Here is a 13,761-nt window from a genome sequence, read left to right as displayed (position 1 = left end):
CCCAGTTTCAGGGCCGACACTCTAACCACAAGGGCACTGTCTGGTACAGTCTCATATCTCTTCAGAGCTCTTGAACTTCTTTTCACGTGTTTTTGAGGGGCGCTAGCTCCTCCGACATCTGGCTTTCGGAAATTACGTCATATGGCAGCCACGTCTATGAACTTTTTCTATTGTTTTTTAGAACACTTCTCAAACATGGAGTACAGCCGTGTCTATAGACTTTCTTGTTTAGAGCACAAATTATGTTATGGCTTAACTCTCTCACTCTTATTTTGCTCTCCACTTGTATATGGGAGGGATGTGTTTGCATATGTTGTAAACACTGGCACCTTGCACGGCTGCCAAGTCTCACCCTTTGAGAGTGAGAGTCACGCATTTTTACCTTTTACCACGCACCACGCCACACCTCCCATTTCTCACATAAAATGTGCCAAAGAAAGGCAAGCCGGCTCTCATAATATTTATTACGCGGCTCCGCCACGTAATAACGCACGCCTGTGTGTGTCCTCACACATGGCAAAGTAGCCGATCTGCATGACATAATGCAGCGCTGTAATATGCGAGTGAGTGTCTATCTTCTATCACTGGTGTGTCTCTGATGCGTGAGGATGAGGAACCGTGCCAGTGCGCTCATTATAGGGGCAAATGTGGTGTGTGTGCAGAGAGCGAGAGAAAAGTGTGTGGGCATGGGGAAATCATGGAATGGTTTTAACTAAGAAAATGTAAAAATTCTTATTTCACAACATATTCCCCCATTTCCACTGAGATTATGGGGTGAATGGATGAGTGTGGCAGCATACCCATCTTGTCTCTTTCTGTCATAGTGACATTGTCCTGCATCAGATCATGTGTCCCTATCCAAATCGGGTTCTCCTATAGCCTCTTCAGTTTTTAGTTTTTTTGACAGTCTTAGAATGTTCCACTGAGGTGGGTGATTCATTTGTGATGTAGTCTGTCTTATCACATCAGAATTTGTTTTTAAAAGTCAGACTTTTAAGTAAATCAATATGGATATTTAATAGGAGACATGGGCACACATATGGAGGCACACGTACGGTGCACCATATGACCAATAGGAGACTGACCATCTCTTCACCTGGTGCAACTCTTTCACTCATTTTGTTAAATGCTATTATTCAAAAGGTGGGTTATTATTCAGCATCATATGCCAGCTATCATTTTCTTTTGCAGTAAGAAAAAAGAAAATATAGCCTATATATACAGTATACAAATATGGTGATGTGGTATATTACAATATATAATATATATATTTGGGGATTTTTTTCCTAGGGTAAGATGTCTGTATTCCTCTAAATCTGTTAAAAAAGCCAAAACAAATTCAACGCAAATTCAACGCATCACTAAAGTCTCACTCTTGCCTTTTCCTAAAACTTGGCAGCCCTAGGGGCCTTAGGCCTCTTTTAGACGGCGACCATCTCCAGATAAAACCTCAAAGTCCTGTTGCGTTCTCATTTTTATTGACCCTTTACACGAGAACGCATACTTTATGAAAACACTATAATGTCGCTAGGTGGCGGTAACGGTAAAGGTGGCGGTAACCAGTCACTCACATACAAGAAGAAGAACTCCATCACGCAACCCAGAGCATGCAGGCAGAGTGCGTCACGGGATGGTTATATATTTTATAATAGCCTACATTAGGCTACATAAACGCTGCCGCCTATCACAAGGCTTTTTATTTACATCATGGTTTTACATTCACCATCGCTGATGAGCAGCGCTTTGTAGGCGAGGAGTGAGGCTTGTTCAGGAACTCCATTATATCATATATGGCTCTGCATTAATGAAATAAACATATATGCGCTGTGAGCCATGATGTCATACGTTTTGCGGATTCACCGTTTTGCCCGTTTACACGGAGAAGGGATAAAACGGAGTTCTCAAAGATTTCCACTCTGGGAGGTGGTTTCACTTTGTTGCGTTTTCACCTCCTGAAAACAGCGTTATCGTCTAAAGGGACCACAGCAAACCATACTTTATTTTGCCGTTTTCTATGAACACCATTCTCGTGTAAAGACCACCTTTGTGACCTTACCAGACACAACCAATCTGTGCATTGACAGAGGAATGTTTTAGCTTTTGGTGAAAGGGAGGGAAAGTGTGAACCAAGGAGGAAAGAGAAATAAAGGGAGAGGACAGAGAAGCAGAGACATGAATTGCAGTTAGGAATAAGATATCATAAACCTGACAGGAGGGAATAGTCAAGGTTAATCAAAGTGTAATTGTGGACCTTATTTTGTTTTATTTGATCCAAAACATGAAAATGAATTGCTGCTGTTATGGACCCCACCACCCTGGCACTCATACACTTATACCACCTTATATGGAAACAAAAACAAAAAAAGGGGCTTAATGTGAGGAATCGGATGAATAAAACGCATCATGAATTTTTAAATGCATCCACAGACAGGCACCACAAATAGTCAGCACTCGTAAAGGCTCCACTGCGGTTAATGGTCTGCGCCCGGATGATGACATCTCTCACAATGCGATTGCACAAATGAAAATTATATCGTCGAGTAATAGGTGCTCTCTGCTACCAATTGGAGCTCGTGAATATGCAATCTTTCCTTGATAATGCAGCTGTGATGACCTTGCTCAGAGCAATAATGTGGACCAGACGAGACATGATAATGTGCATATCAAAAGGAATCCAGCCCGGGTAAGCGTGCTGAGTACTGGAGCCAGGTGTTTACACATCTCGGACACAGGCCGACTGGCTGGCTGTAGAACAATGAGATTAAAAAGGAACACACCATCACAGATTGAAGGCGGATGATCAAATAAACGTTTGTAGAATTTGGGCATTGTTGTCACATGAGAAATTGTCAAAGTCTGCAGATAGTTGTTGAAACGTCTGCCCTTTGTCGTGTGTGTCACTGTGTGATCATCACCACAAAGTGTATGTGTGTTATCCATCCTCTCTGTGTAGAGTTGTGTGTCATGGTGGGCTCATGTCTGTTCTGCCCCTCTAACCACAGGTGACCTGATCTACACATCAACTGATTACTGTTATTGAAAAAGGTCACAGCTACAGGGGGCTCCGCCTCTCACCCCCTCCCCCAACACACACACACACACACACACACACACACACTAGCATCACTCAATAAATCACACTCGTGTGAAGTGAGGTGCGCTCTTATCATCATACATCATCACATTCCGGCCAATCAAAATTAGCGTTTTCACCTCCCCTCATTTTTTTATCCTCAATATACTTTGGCTCAGCCAATCAAATAATTGCCATGGGGTGCTCAGCCAGACAAAAAAAAATCAAAAATCACACCCTTGTGAAATGGAAAAAAAATCACACACACACAAAGCTGGGCATAGCTCACTTCACACCTGTGTGAAGTCTCTTATCATCGTACATCATCTCATTCCGGCCAATCAGAATTTGCGTCCTCACCTTCGTCTTCAATGTTTGTGTTTACACAAACACTTAAAATTGTCTATTCATTATCAATGGCATTTAATGTTTGTGTTAAGACACACACACTAAAAGCTGGACATAGGATGCCCTCAAAAACAGGACCACAGTGGGCACCCCTCACTTCACACGAGTGTTATTTTGTTTTTGTTTTCCACTGGCAGATTTGTCTGGTTTCCAGGCTAAGTCTCTTCTCTCACTCAAATAAATAGTTAATAGTCAAACAATCGTCGATTGTCAAGATGATAATGTTGTGTAGGAGCCCATTGCAGTTTACAATTCCTGGCTCATGTTTACATCATTATGCATTTCAATTTCTTTCAACTCGGTCAAGTTGTCTCTGTAGAATATTTTGTATGCTTTTTAGATATAGCACTGAGAGTCATGAGTTCTCCTCATTATTTCATGTTGTTTTTGTTCTATTGCTATGAAGCATAGTCTACAGTACATGAAGCTACACACTAGTGGGGCGCTTTAGATTACGCTAATGCCTTGAGCTGAGTGTTTTTTTGAAGTGAGATGCTTGATTTAAGTTCATTTTTCTATTTTGGTCCCCAGGCTTTGCACAAGATCAAATCAGTGAAGGTTTATACATTTTCTCCAGTGTCAGCCCATGTTAAATGCTATGGAGAAAAAGGCCTGCAATCTGAAGAATTTGCACTGTTGTGAATCTCTTCCACCACATGCTGTGACAGCTGACTGAGGATGGTTTTTAGTTTATTACTGATACATAAACTGAGGCATGGGAGAGAGAGAGATGTGGGGCCGGATCAGCAGTCAGTGGCTTTACTTTTGCTCTAACGTCAACAAAGGATCAAATATCTTGCAGGATGACGATTTATAAACAGATCTGGGGAATTGAGGCGTACTGTTTGATCTGTTGCCGTTAGTTTGTAAACTCTTTTTTTAAAGCCAGAATCGGGTGTTGCTGCACATTAAGAGGAAATTGCCTTCATTGAAATAAAAATGTCATCAGCATGCTTTCACAAAATAAAAAATATGCCTGTGCATTAACGGGATCCAGGTTCCAGGCACTCCATATACAACACATTTCCATCTCGTGGATGGAGAGTATGTTAATACAATATAACTTATCCAGTTGGGGTGGTTGTGTTGTGTCTCCCTTCTATAGAGGTTATGCACATGCATAAAGTGTGTGGCAAATCGAGTGGCAAAGTGAGTTTAATGTCTAACCGTTAGACATTAAACTCACTTTGCCACTGTGATTGCGTTAGACTCTAACGCAGGGGTAACCAACCGGGGGTTCGCGATCTACCGGTAGCTCGCGGGAACGTTTCCAGTCGATCGCGAAGTGTCAGACAGACCCATTGGAATAATGTCAGTGCCGCTCGTCACATGCAAATTAATTTTGAGCAGAGCGCTGTGGCTCTGAGTTTGAGAATAGACCCCATCGTCCAAGGGTGTGTGTGCGTGTGTGGTGGGGTGGTGGTATTTTAGCAACACTGAATGATCTGTCCCATTGGTCGTGTGCTCGTATCATGAGCCAATGGCTGCAGCTCTGAGCTTCCCAGACCCAGGTTCACATCTCAACTATTCTACACTACGTCATGCCGTAAAGAGAACTGACAGGTCAGCCACAGGGCTGCTGCCATATTAGCAGCTGTGAGCGCTCTTCTCTTCTCGTGAAGAAAGCAGGACAGAGTTGTCAAATAAATCCCGCCGTCATTCATACTGTATTTATTCTCCGACCCGACATTAAAATACGGAACAACGTGCGTTCATTACGGGCTCGTGACAGGCTGCAGACACAGAGTTGGGACTACTAGCCGATAGCGCCGCTGCTACTTCAGTTTTCGTTGTTCGTTGTTATATTTTTTATTATTGGGATTTGATCATTGATGCAAATTCTAAACATATGGATGCAGCTGCAGAAGTTGTGTTGCTTAAAGGAATGCATAGTTGCGTTCTCCTCAACTGCTGCGCAGCAACAACAAAAATATAAAAATGAGAAAAATATACTGAATATACCAGTCTGCAATGCAAACTAATAGGCGAGTGCACTCCAGGGCATATGCAAAGGGAAAGAATGACTTCTGTCCGTGACAATAATCAACGCTACAGTTTGAATTATGTACACATGCACACATAGAGCGAAAAATATGAAATATGAAAACTTGTTGAAGTACAACGCATGAGTCAAGTAGCTTCTTTCCTTTCCTCTTTACTGAGCCTACTGTCATTGAACTGCTGTCCGATAAAATGCAGGATGTGTTTGCATTAACTTCAGATATTTAAATGGAGATTATTGGATTAGTAAGTGACTGTCACCTGCAGGTCAGAGCTAAAGAGAAGGAATTTTGGTATCTTGTGAGCAGAGAATGGCCTTTTCACAAATGAAAATAATAAAATCTAGAATCTAGAAAATAGAACTCGTATGACTGACTCACATCTTAATGACACCCTCAGACTGGCAATCACTAAATATGATTTCAAAACGCTTGCAGATAAAGTTCAGTCACAGCAGTCTCATTAAAGGTGGGCTGACCCTGAGAGTATGTCACCATATCTGTGCAAATATATATGGTCATGTTATGCCTATGTCATTTGAACATCTGCCAATGTGAATATTCATTGAAATGAGAAACAAAATATTTCTAATACTAATTATTTCTAATTTGTCTTAATATTATTTGACATTGATAATATAACTTACTATAAGTATTTATTCTAATTTAAGCTTTAGTCTTTGTGTGGATGTGTGCACATGCATTGAGCCTGTCAGAAATAGCAAAAAAACAAGTGTTTTTTCTAACACGTTTTAGTGGTAGATCTTGGCTTACAATTGGGAATAAAATGGGCTCTTGGGCTTGAAAAGGTTGGTTACCACTGCTCTAACGCAATCACATAGGACTTTTCTGTTTGGAAACGCATGTGGGGTAGAAGAGGAAAGTTACATCTTTAATGGAGTTCTGTTATTTTATGTAGTTTTAAAGTACTGTAGAAGCTTTCCCTTTTCCTTCACTTTACTTTTCTGCCAAACGCGGTGTTTGATTAGAATTGGATTCTGTGATTTCGGTGCTGCTGTTGCAGCGACTGAAGGGGAGACTTAACATAATCGTCACGCAATCAAACCAAATCACTTTACCTGGTGCCGACTGCCGAGTCACTTATCAGTGCTGCCTTTAGACTGATTGCTTTAGAAGGAGTGCCGACTTTGTAATCTTTTCTTTCCTCTTTTTACAGGGAAGTTCATATTTGTTTGACTTTGCTTATATCACCCTAGATACAGTAGCATGCTTTAATTGCCATTTGCCAATGTTAAGCTTGAGTAAACTGCCTGTCAGTATTTTGGCCAGATGGCTGTGACCCATTGCAATTTGAGCGAGACCGCTTCAGGTAATATAATTACCGGTATGTTGCAAATTTATGGTGGTGTGTGTTGGGCTTGCTGTTTGTAAGGCTTTATCGCTGCACACTCTACTTGATGCTTCTCACTAGTTTTGACCATTACACTGCAAACCAACTTCTCTAATGGGGACTGTCACGGGGCCTATATATATATATATATATATATATATACATACACACATATGCATCAAACTGCTTTCTATAACATGAAAGGACTGATGTTTTAGAGTGTGTTGATATTTAAATGTTCACTGATTGTTTGCTAATTTTCTCTCCTGCACTGTTGGTGGCAATTCCCTTGAGGAGGAAGGGGCCAAGTGCTACGTATGCAGGACAGGGGTGTTTCTTCTTATGCTTTGAGTATTTGTCATTGAGTTTTCATGCTGATTTATACTTGTTTAATTGTGTAGCTTGTGTAGCTAATAGTGTAGCTTGATTATTACGTAACTCCCCAAATAAGCCACACCCTTTTCCACTGGGTTCTAAACTACTTTACAGGTCCACAATAAGCTACCTGGCCTGGTGGAGACCTGAGCACATTTATCTACCATAGTTCTTCTTTTTTGGATAATTTGACGAAAACAAAGTGTATTAAAATAAAACACAGGTATTTATTTTGTCCCGAAGGCTGCTGTTTCCTTGTTTTCTTTGCAACTATTGATCTCCAAATAACTTGATATTTTGCGAGTGCACGCACACACGTGCGCACGCACACACAGTCTACCACACTACCCAGGATAGACTGGTCCCCTGATGTGCTGTCCCTGGTTGCCTAGAAACCGAGCATTCTGAGGGTTGTGGAGATGACACAAAAGGGTTAGGGAGGGTCATGTGAATTTAATTTAAAAAGAAAATGACATTCACATGAATAGAAATGAACAGGCAGGTAGATAAATGTCTTGCCAAAGACAGCTCTTGGCAGCTTTATAGTGAACTCTGACTGAGCTGTGAAAGTTGAAAATGGTGTGATCTGCAAGCACACATGAGGGAATTCTGAAACGGTCTGTTTTCTATGAATTGCCTCAGTCCTTTATTCATACAGTAGCATGATAGTTCAAACTGGCTTCCCATTAATTTCTATGCAAAAATGTTTTGCATAGTGAAACAGCCTCAAGAGGCCAAGCCCTTTGATACCTACAGTACTCTGTTCACTTAGTTAAGCACCAAAGTTAAAATCGCCAAGGCAATGCCTAAATTCAAACAAGGAAATTGAGGATGAGCTTGATAAGTCAACACACATGCTGCTCAACTCCAGGCTATACTCTTGCTAGATTACAATATGTAGATTGTTGCGACTGTAGGTCGCAGATTACTATGAAAACCTGCAAAACCTGTCAGTCAGTCCGTCCGTCTGTCACACCTCGTGACACTGACCTCATCAAACCAATGAATGGCCATACATGGAGTAGACTGGATCATCACCTAGATCTGCAACTCTATCTGTCCTCAACCCCTTAGATCTCCATGGAGCTGACCTGTTCTGACATTCCATATTTGATCTTTCCCACCTGTCCTCCCTCTTCGATGTCTCCCTTTTGACTGATACCTGTCCATTCAAACTCTAGACGTGCCCGCCCCAAAGTTATTAGCGCAGCCGCGCCCGGCAGCCAGCGAAAACTACGTTCTCAGCAGTCTTACAGGCCCCGCCTGGCCTTACTAATTGGCACACTTTTCATGCCCTACCCACCCCAAAAACCTACATTTAAAAAAAATAAGAGAAAAAGGACCATATATGGGCATTCCCAGACCTGTTGTTACAGCTTCTCGCCCTCAGGGCGTCTTACTGGTAGATTATCTTGTGACTTCTTTTATGTGGATTCACTTGAATTCTCTAAATTCTGAAACTTCTGAATCAGTGTGTCCATTTGTGATCACTGAGTGTGTGTGTGTGTGTGTGTGTGTGTGTGTGTGTTTTTCTGGCAGCTGGCATCGGGTATCTACAGCTTTGCCTGCTCACTTTGGAGCCACCACACCGGCTGCTTCCTCCAGCAGATCTATGCAAGGGACGAGGCGGCAGCCCTCAGCTCATTGGAGAGGACTTTGCTCTCCCTTAAAGGTAGCAAAACAATTACAACTTACAATTTAGGCATTTAGCAGAAGCTCTTAATCCAGAGCGATTTACATTAAGCAAGAACAAAAAGCATGGGAATACATCACATAAAAAGCATTTATCATGAAACATGCGTAAGCTAAGAACGTAACAGTGGAATATCTATATAATTAAACTATTAGTGCTGCCGTAATTGTCCCAAAATTGGATTCGGATATTCGTTTTAAAAACCCACGTGGATTCGAGCAATTCGACCCATTCGGATTTCGAATTTAATTCGAGCCAATCGGATTTTTTAATAATTATATTTACACCAATACAACCTGAGACATAACATTTAAGATCGCATTGCTGGCGCAACTCTCTCTCTCCGCGCATTGGTGCGCAAAACTGAGATGGAACGGAACGCATACATTCTCCCTTCTCCAGTAAAACATTTTTCTTAAATGAGCAATCCTACCACACAGCCTTATCAAAACGAGGCACGGAGGCAGTGTTAATTCTGCTGCATTATTATTATCTGTGGACTGTGCGTCTGCTGCCGAGTGCCGACGTTATGAAACTTTTTAGCTGGATAGCGCCTGCGCTCCGCTGTTATGCTCAAATGAGTGACCCTAAAGAATTCTGAGGCAACACGGCTGGAGACGAGGCAGCCAATCAGAACTGCGCTGCGCTGCGCTGTATAGTCTGTGTTTAGGAAATGATTTATTCTTCAATGTATGCCGTTGTCGGCGTGTCGCGTGGCAAATATAACTAATCTACAAGCTCACAAGTCACAACGCTTACCCATGGCACCGAAAACTAATAATAATAATAAATAAATAAATATTTTTTATTATTATTTTTAATTCGAACCTTAATTTTATATATTCGGTTATTAATTATTTTTTTTGATTCGAATCTATATTCGGATATAGAATATTCGTTGGCAGCACTATAAACTATACATATAAACTATACATACTATACTATGCTATACATACAGTATGTGCTATGACTTGTGCTGTCTACATAACATGCTATAAATCTGTATCAAATGCTATCTAAGTCTAGAGAAATGCTATCTAAGGGGGTAGGGTAAGTGCTATGGGCCATGATGGAGTCTGAGTGTCTGAGTGTGAAACACATGTGCATAGGCACAACACAACCACACAGACACAATTTACAATTGTGTTTGGTCTCTTAAAAGCCAGAAATTTGTGGAAGTTCATGAAAGATTACCGTATTACTCATTGCACATAAATAATTGGCAGTCAAGGGTTGGATTGGGGGTCCCTGCTTGCGTCATGGCCACAGGGTGTACTTGTACATGAATCTGCCTCACTGTACAGAAACAGGAGATGGGTCACATGGACCCTACTTACTTACACATAAATGAGCTCATTGATGCATTGATCCTAAACTTAGTACTGGGAAGATTCATATTTGATACTTGTTTCAGGGCTTTCCTCTCTACCACAGATAGAAAATGAATCTGTGAATCTCCACTCATACCCACCCAAACAGCCACATGATTTTATTGATGAATATTCATTGACTGCATAATGAGTGCCAGTTATTGCACCTGGGTTAATTTGTTCTCTCCCTCTCCACAGTTCTTCGCAAACTGACTGTCCATGGATTTCAAGAGCCACAACAGAATATGGAAGTGATGGTGAGTGAGAGGGAGGTACATTTCAGAATGTGTTCTTATTTATTGGTCTGTTGATTCGAAAATGAGTTTCGTTGCACTCTGCAAAATGTGAATGGCGGTTAAGATTAACAGTGCCTGGACTCTGGATTTGATTCTTGAGCTCTTCTCATGGCCATCAGGTGGTGAAAGCCCAAATTCATGGAGCAGTTAATTCAATTCAGTCTCAAATAGATATGAGGGTGTGTCTGGGGGATAGCTTCGGTTCTCCCATGACTCAGAGTTAATAGAATAAATTTCAGTGTGAACTGCGTGTTTTTCCGCTTCTCGTTCTGCCTGTCATGAGTGGTTTGTTTGAACCAAATCATGACACTGTTTGGCTTTGAGGAATCCTCTTGTTCCCTGGTGAGCGGAACCTTATAAATTGGTGTAAGAAAAAAAATCAAAATACCCAGATCCAGTTATTTTTTTAATCTTTATTCAGATAGGAAAGTATAGAGAGACAGGAGACATGAGTTGTAGTTTTGATGCCAAGAGTCTGACCCGGGTCCTCACAACTGACCACTAATTACTCTTAACTGACTGTGGTCAGTGCAATAATTGCTCTCAACTGACTGTGGTTAGTGTACTAATTGGTTGAGCTAGCAGGCTCATCCTGAACATTTTCTAAAAGCAGGGGCACTGCTGCAATTTATTTTACAGACGGGCTGAATGAACCTTGCCTCATTTGACCATTCCATTCTGAAATGAAACGTGCCTCTGGACAACAAATAACACTCTGGACAAATGTTTCGGTAACATCAGAGCTATGGCCCCACTAGCCTCTGATCACTCTGATCGGATCACCTCCGATCATATGACTAAATATCTCGCCCCTACATATAAGTCTTTATTTAAATCCAGTAAACCAGTCACAAAAACTCAGCTCAGCCTTTAATACAATCCATCCAGACATTCTTCTGCGTAAGTTATCTGAGATGAAGGTGAATCTAGTTCTGATGGTATTTCTCCTTTCCATCTAACAGGCCACAACAGGTGAGATTTAATTTGGCGCTCTCTGATAGGGCAGTAAGCAGTACAGGGGCCCCCCAGGGGACAGCTCCCTGTGTCAGCTCACCACCCAATCAGTGTGTAGTCAAGTTCTTTGACACCAGTAGCCATACAACTGGAGTGGACAGGTTTGTAACCTGGTGTGATGAACATCACTTACAAGTTAATGTAAGAAAAACGGAGGAGATTGTAGTGGATCCCAGGTCTATATGTGACCACACCACGATCACCATACATGGTCATGACATCAAACAGGTCACCTCCTATAAATATCTAGGAGTGCACATTGATTGTGATATGAGCTGGCACTCCCATGTGACAAGTATTTGTGCAAAAGTACATCAGCGCCTTCATTTTCTCCGTAGGCTCAGACTTTTTGGTGTAAGTAGAAACATAATGCTGATCAGCTAGTATAGAGTCAATTCTAAGGTATGGTATCACCAGTTGGTTTGGAAACCTAACTGTAAAATACAAATCTGAGATCCTTAGATTAGTCAAAATGGCAGGGAAGATCATGGGTATGTCTACACCTCTGATCACCCCTCAGGTCATCTTTGAGTAGGCCACCATTGGACAGGTTAAGAAAATTGTGTCTGACCCCTCCCATGTACTATACTCTGAGAGTATCGGCTAATGCCATCAGGTAGGAGGTACGAGGTCCATGCGTGCAAGTATAATAGGTACAAGCATTCCTTTGTCCCTCTGTCAAATTCAATCACACTCCTTAACAGAGTCCTTGCAGAGGGCAGACAGGGTAGGGGTCGAAGGTTTTGATTGGTTTTAGAAGTTGGGTGGGCACTTGGCAGTCCCCTTGGCTTTGCAGGCACGGGGGTTTCACATCTGAACCAGAGGGGAGGCAGAGGCAATGCTTAACTTTGGGGAATAAAATAGAAAAAATGTTTGGTTTTAGTAATCAAGCAGGTGTCCTACTGTTGATTACGTAGTAGGAACATTTGTAACAGGTGCTTGGTGCACAAACCTGTTGTTGGTTACACCTCTGTTTACATTTGAGCTGGAACACGGCGCAAACTCAATTAATAAACCATGCCCCGGTTTGGGCAAGGATAAAAAAATCATGAGGAAGGGAAAGGTACAGAATTTAATATGGTGAGCGGTTGTGAACTAAGCCACTGAAGATTGTAAAAAGTAGTATTTATTTTATTTTGTATTCCATTAGTGTTGTGAAAACGGGGTGCTTGTAACTGAGGCTTATTGGACCTTTTGGTATGTTAAGATGTGCGTGTGACGTGTGTGCATTGACAGTCTAGCTGCTGTGAATTGCATAATACGCAGGCTCTTTAATTTTCAATACAAGTAACTGTAAGATCCAACACAAAGTGTGTGTGTGTGTGTGTGTGTGTGTTATCTAGCACAGCCCCCTTGCTATAGATGACTTCCCACTGATACAACCACTGTAACCACTGATCTAATCATAGTCTTCCCAGAGTTGTGCGCTCCATCAGTGTGCTGTAACGTGATACAACTCATGACATGAAGATAATCACCATTAATGGGGTGAGGTGATACACAGATTATGGCATTTGAATAAATGAGCTGTGGGAATTGGTTAAGGCTAATGGAATCTGCGATTTACATGTTCATTTATCAGATAATTCACTTGATTTCTACAGTACTTGTAAGATCAAATGGTAGGCTAGTTTTATTTGTATATATTTTTAAAGCCAGTTCAGGAAGTCCTATTTAAATATCTTAAAATATATCCTTCACTATCTATTAGATTTCCATTAAAAACAAACAAACTAACAAATACAATGCGTCACCTTTTGGTTTCTTTTAAATGTGAAATTTTCCTGTTCAGTGGTTTGACTGATTGCGGCCACTATGAATGTCATCTCATCTCTTCAACGAGATATTGATTGGGTTATGAGACAATGTATGGCCTCCATACTTCATCTTTCATTACTTGTCGTCACACCTGTGCTCCGCAGACTGCCGACGGATTTTCAGTGTAACACACGCTGGACTCAGCATGCTTGTTTGGGCGTCCGTTGTTGATGCTAGTGAGCTAAAATGAAGCCATTCTTGCTCTAGAAAGCGTCAATGTTTCCATCTAAACCACCGGATAATCAGCAAACGCATCCGAACATTGCACATTTTATACAAACCATGGAGAGCTCTGAGTTATTCCGCTTTTTAGTCAGCCTGTATAGAGCATTGCAGTCCCGCCCCCCTCGAGAGACTCGGAAA

General features: G+C 41.5%; 1 protein-coding gene across 2 annotated transcripts in view; it reads left to right on the top strand.

Annotated features, from left to right (window-relative positions):
• Positions 1-13,761, top strand: part of ipo11 (importin 11) — a 162,627-nt gene that overhangs the window by 14,972 nt on the left and 133,894 nt on the right. For both annotated transcript variants that reach the window (XM_080765089.1, XM_080765088.1), the window contains exons 6-7: positions 8,747-8,879; positions 10,469-10,527. In XM_080765089.1, the coding sequence (XP_080621215.1) occupies positions 8,747-8,879; positions 10,469-10,527 (192 nt within the window). The remainder of the gene's footprint in view (positions 1-8,746; positions 8,880-10,468; positions 10,528-13,761) is intronic.

Source organism: Protomyctophum bolini, assembly GCF_963924005.1.
Source record: "Protomyctophum bolini genome assembly, chromosome: 6".
NCBI lineage: Eukaryota > Metazoa > Chordata > Actinopteri > Myctophiformes > Myctophidae > Protomyctophum > Protomyctophum bolini.
Note: the sequence above shows the minus strand (reverse complement) of the source record. Positions and strands in the feature narration are given on the sequence as shown.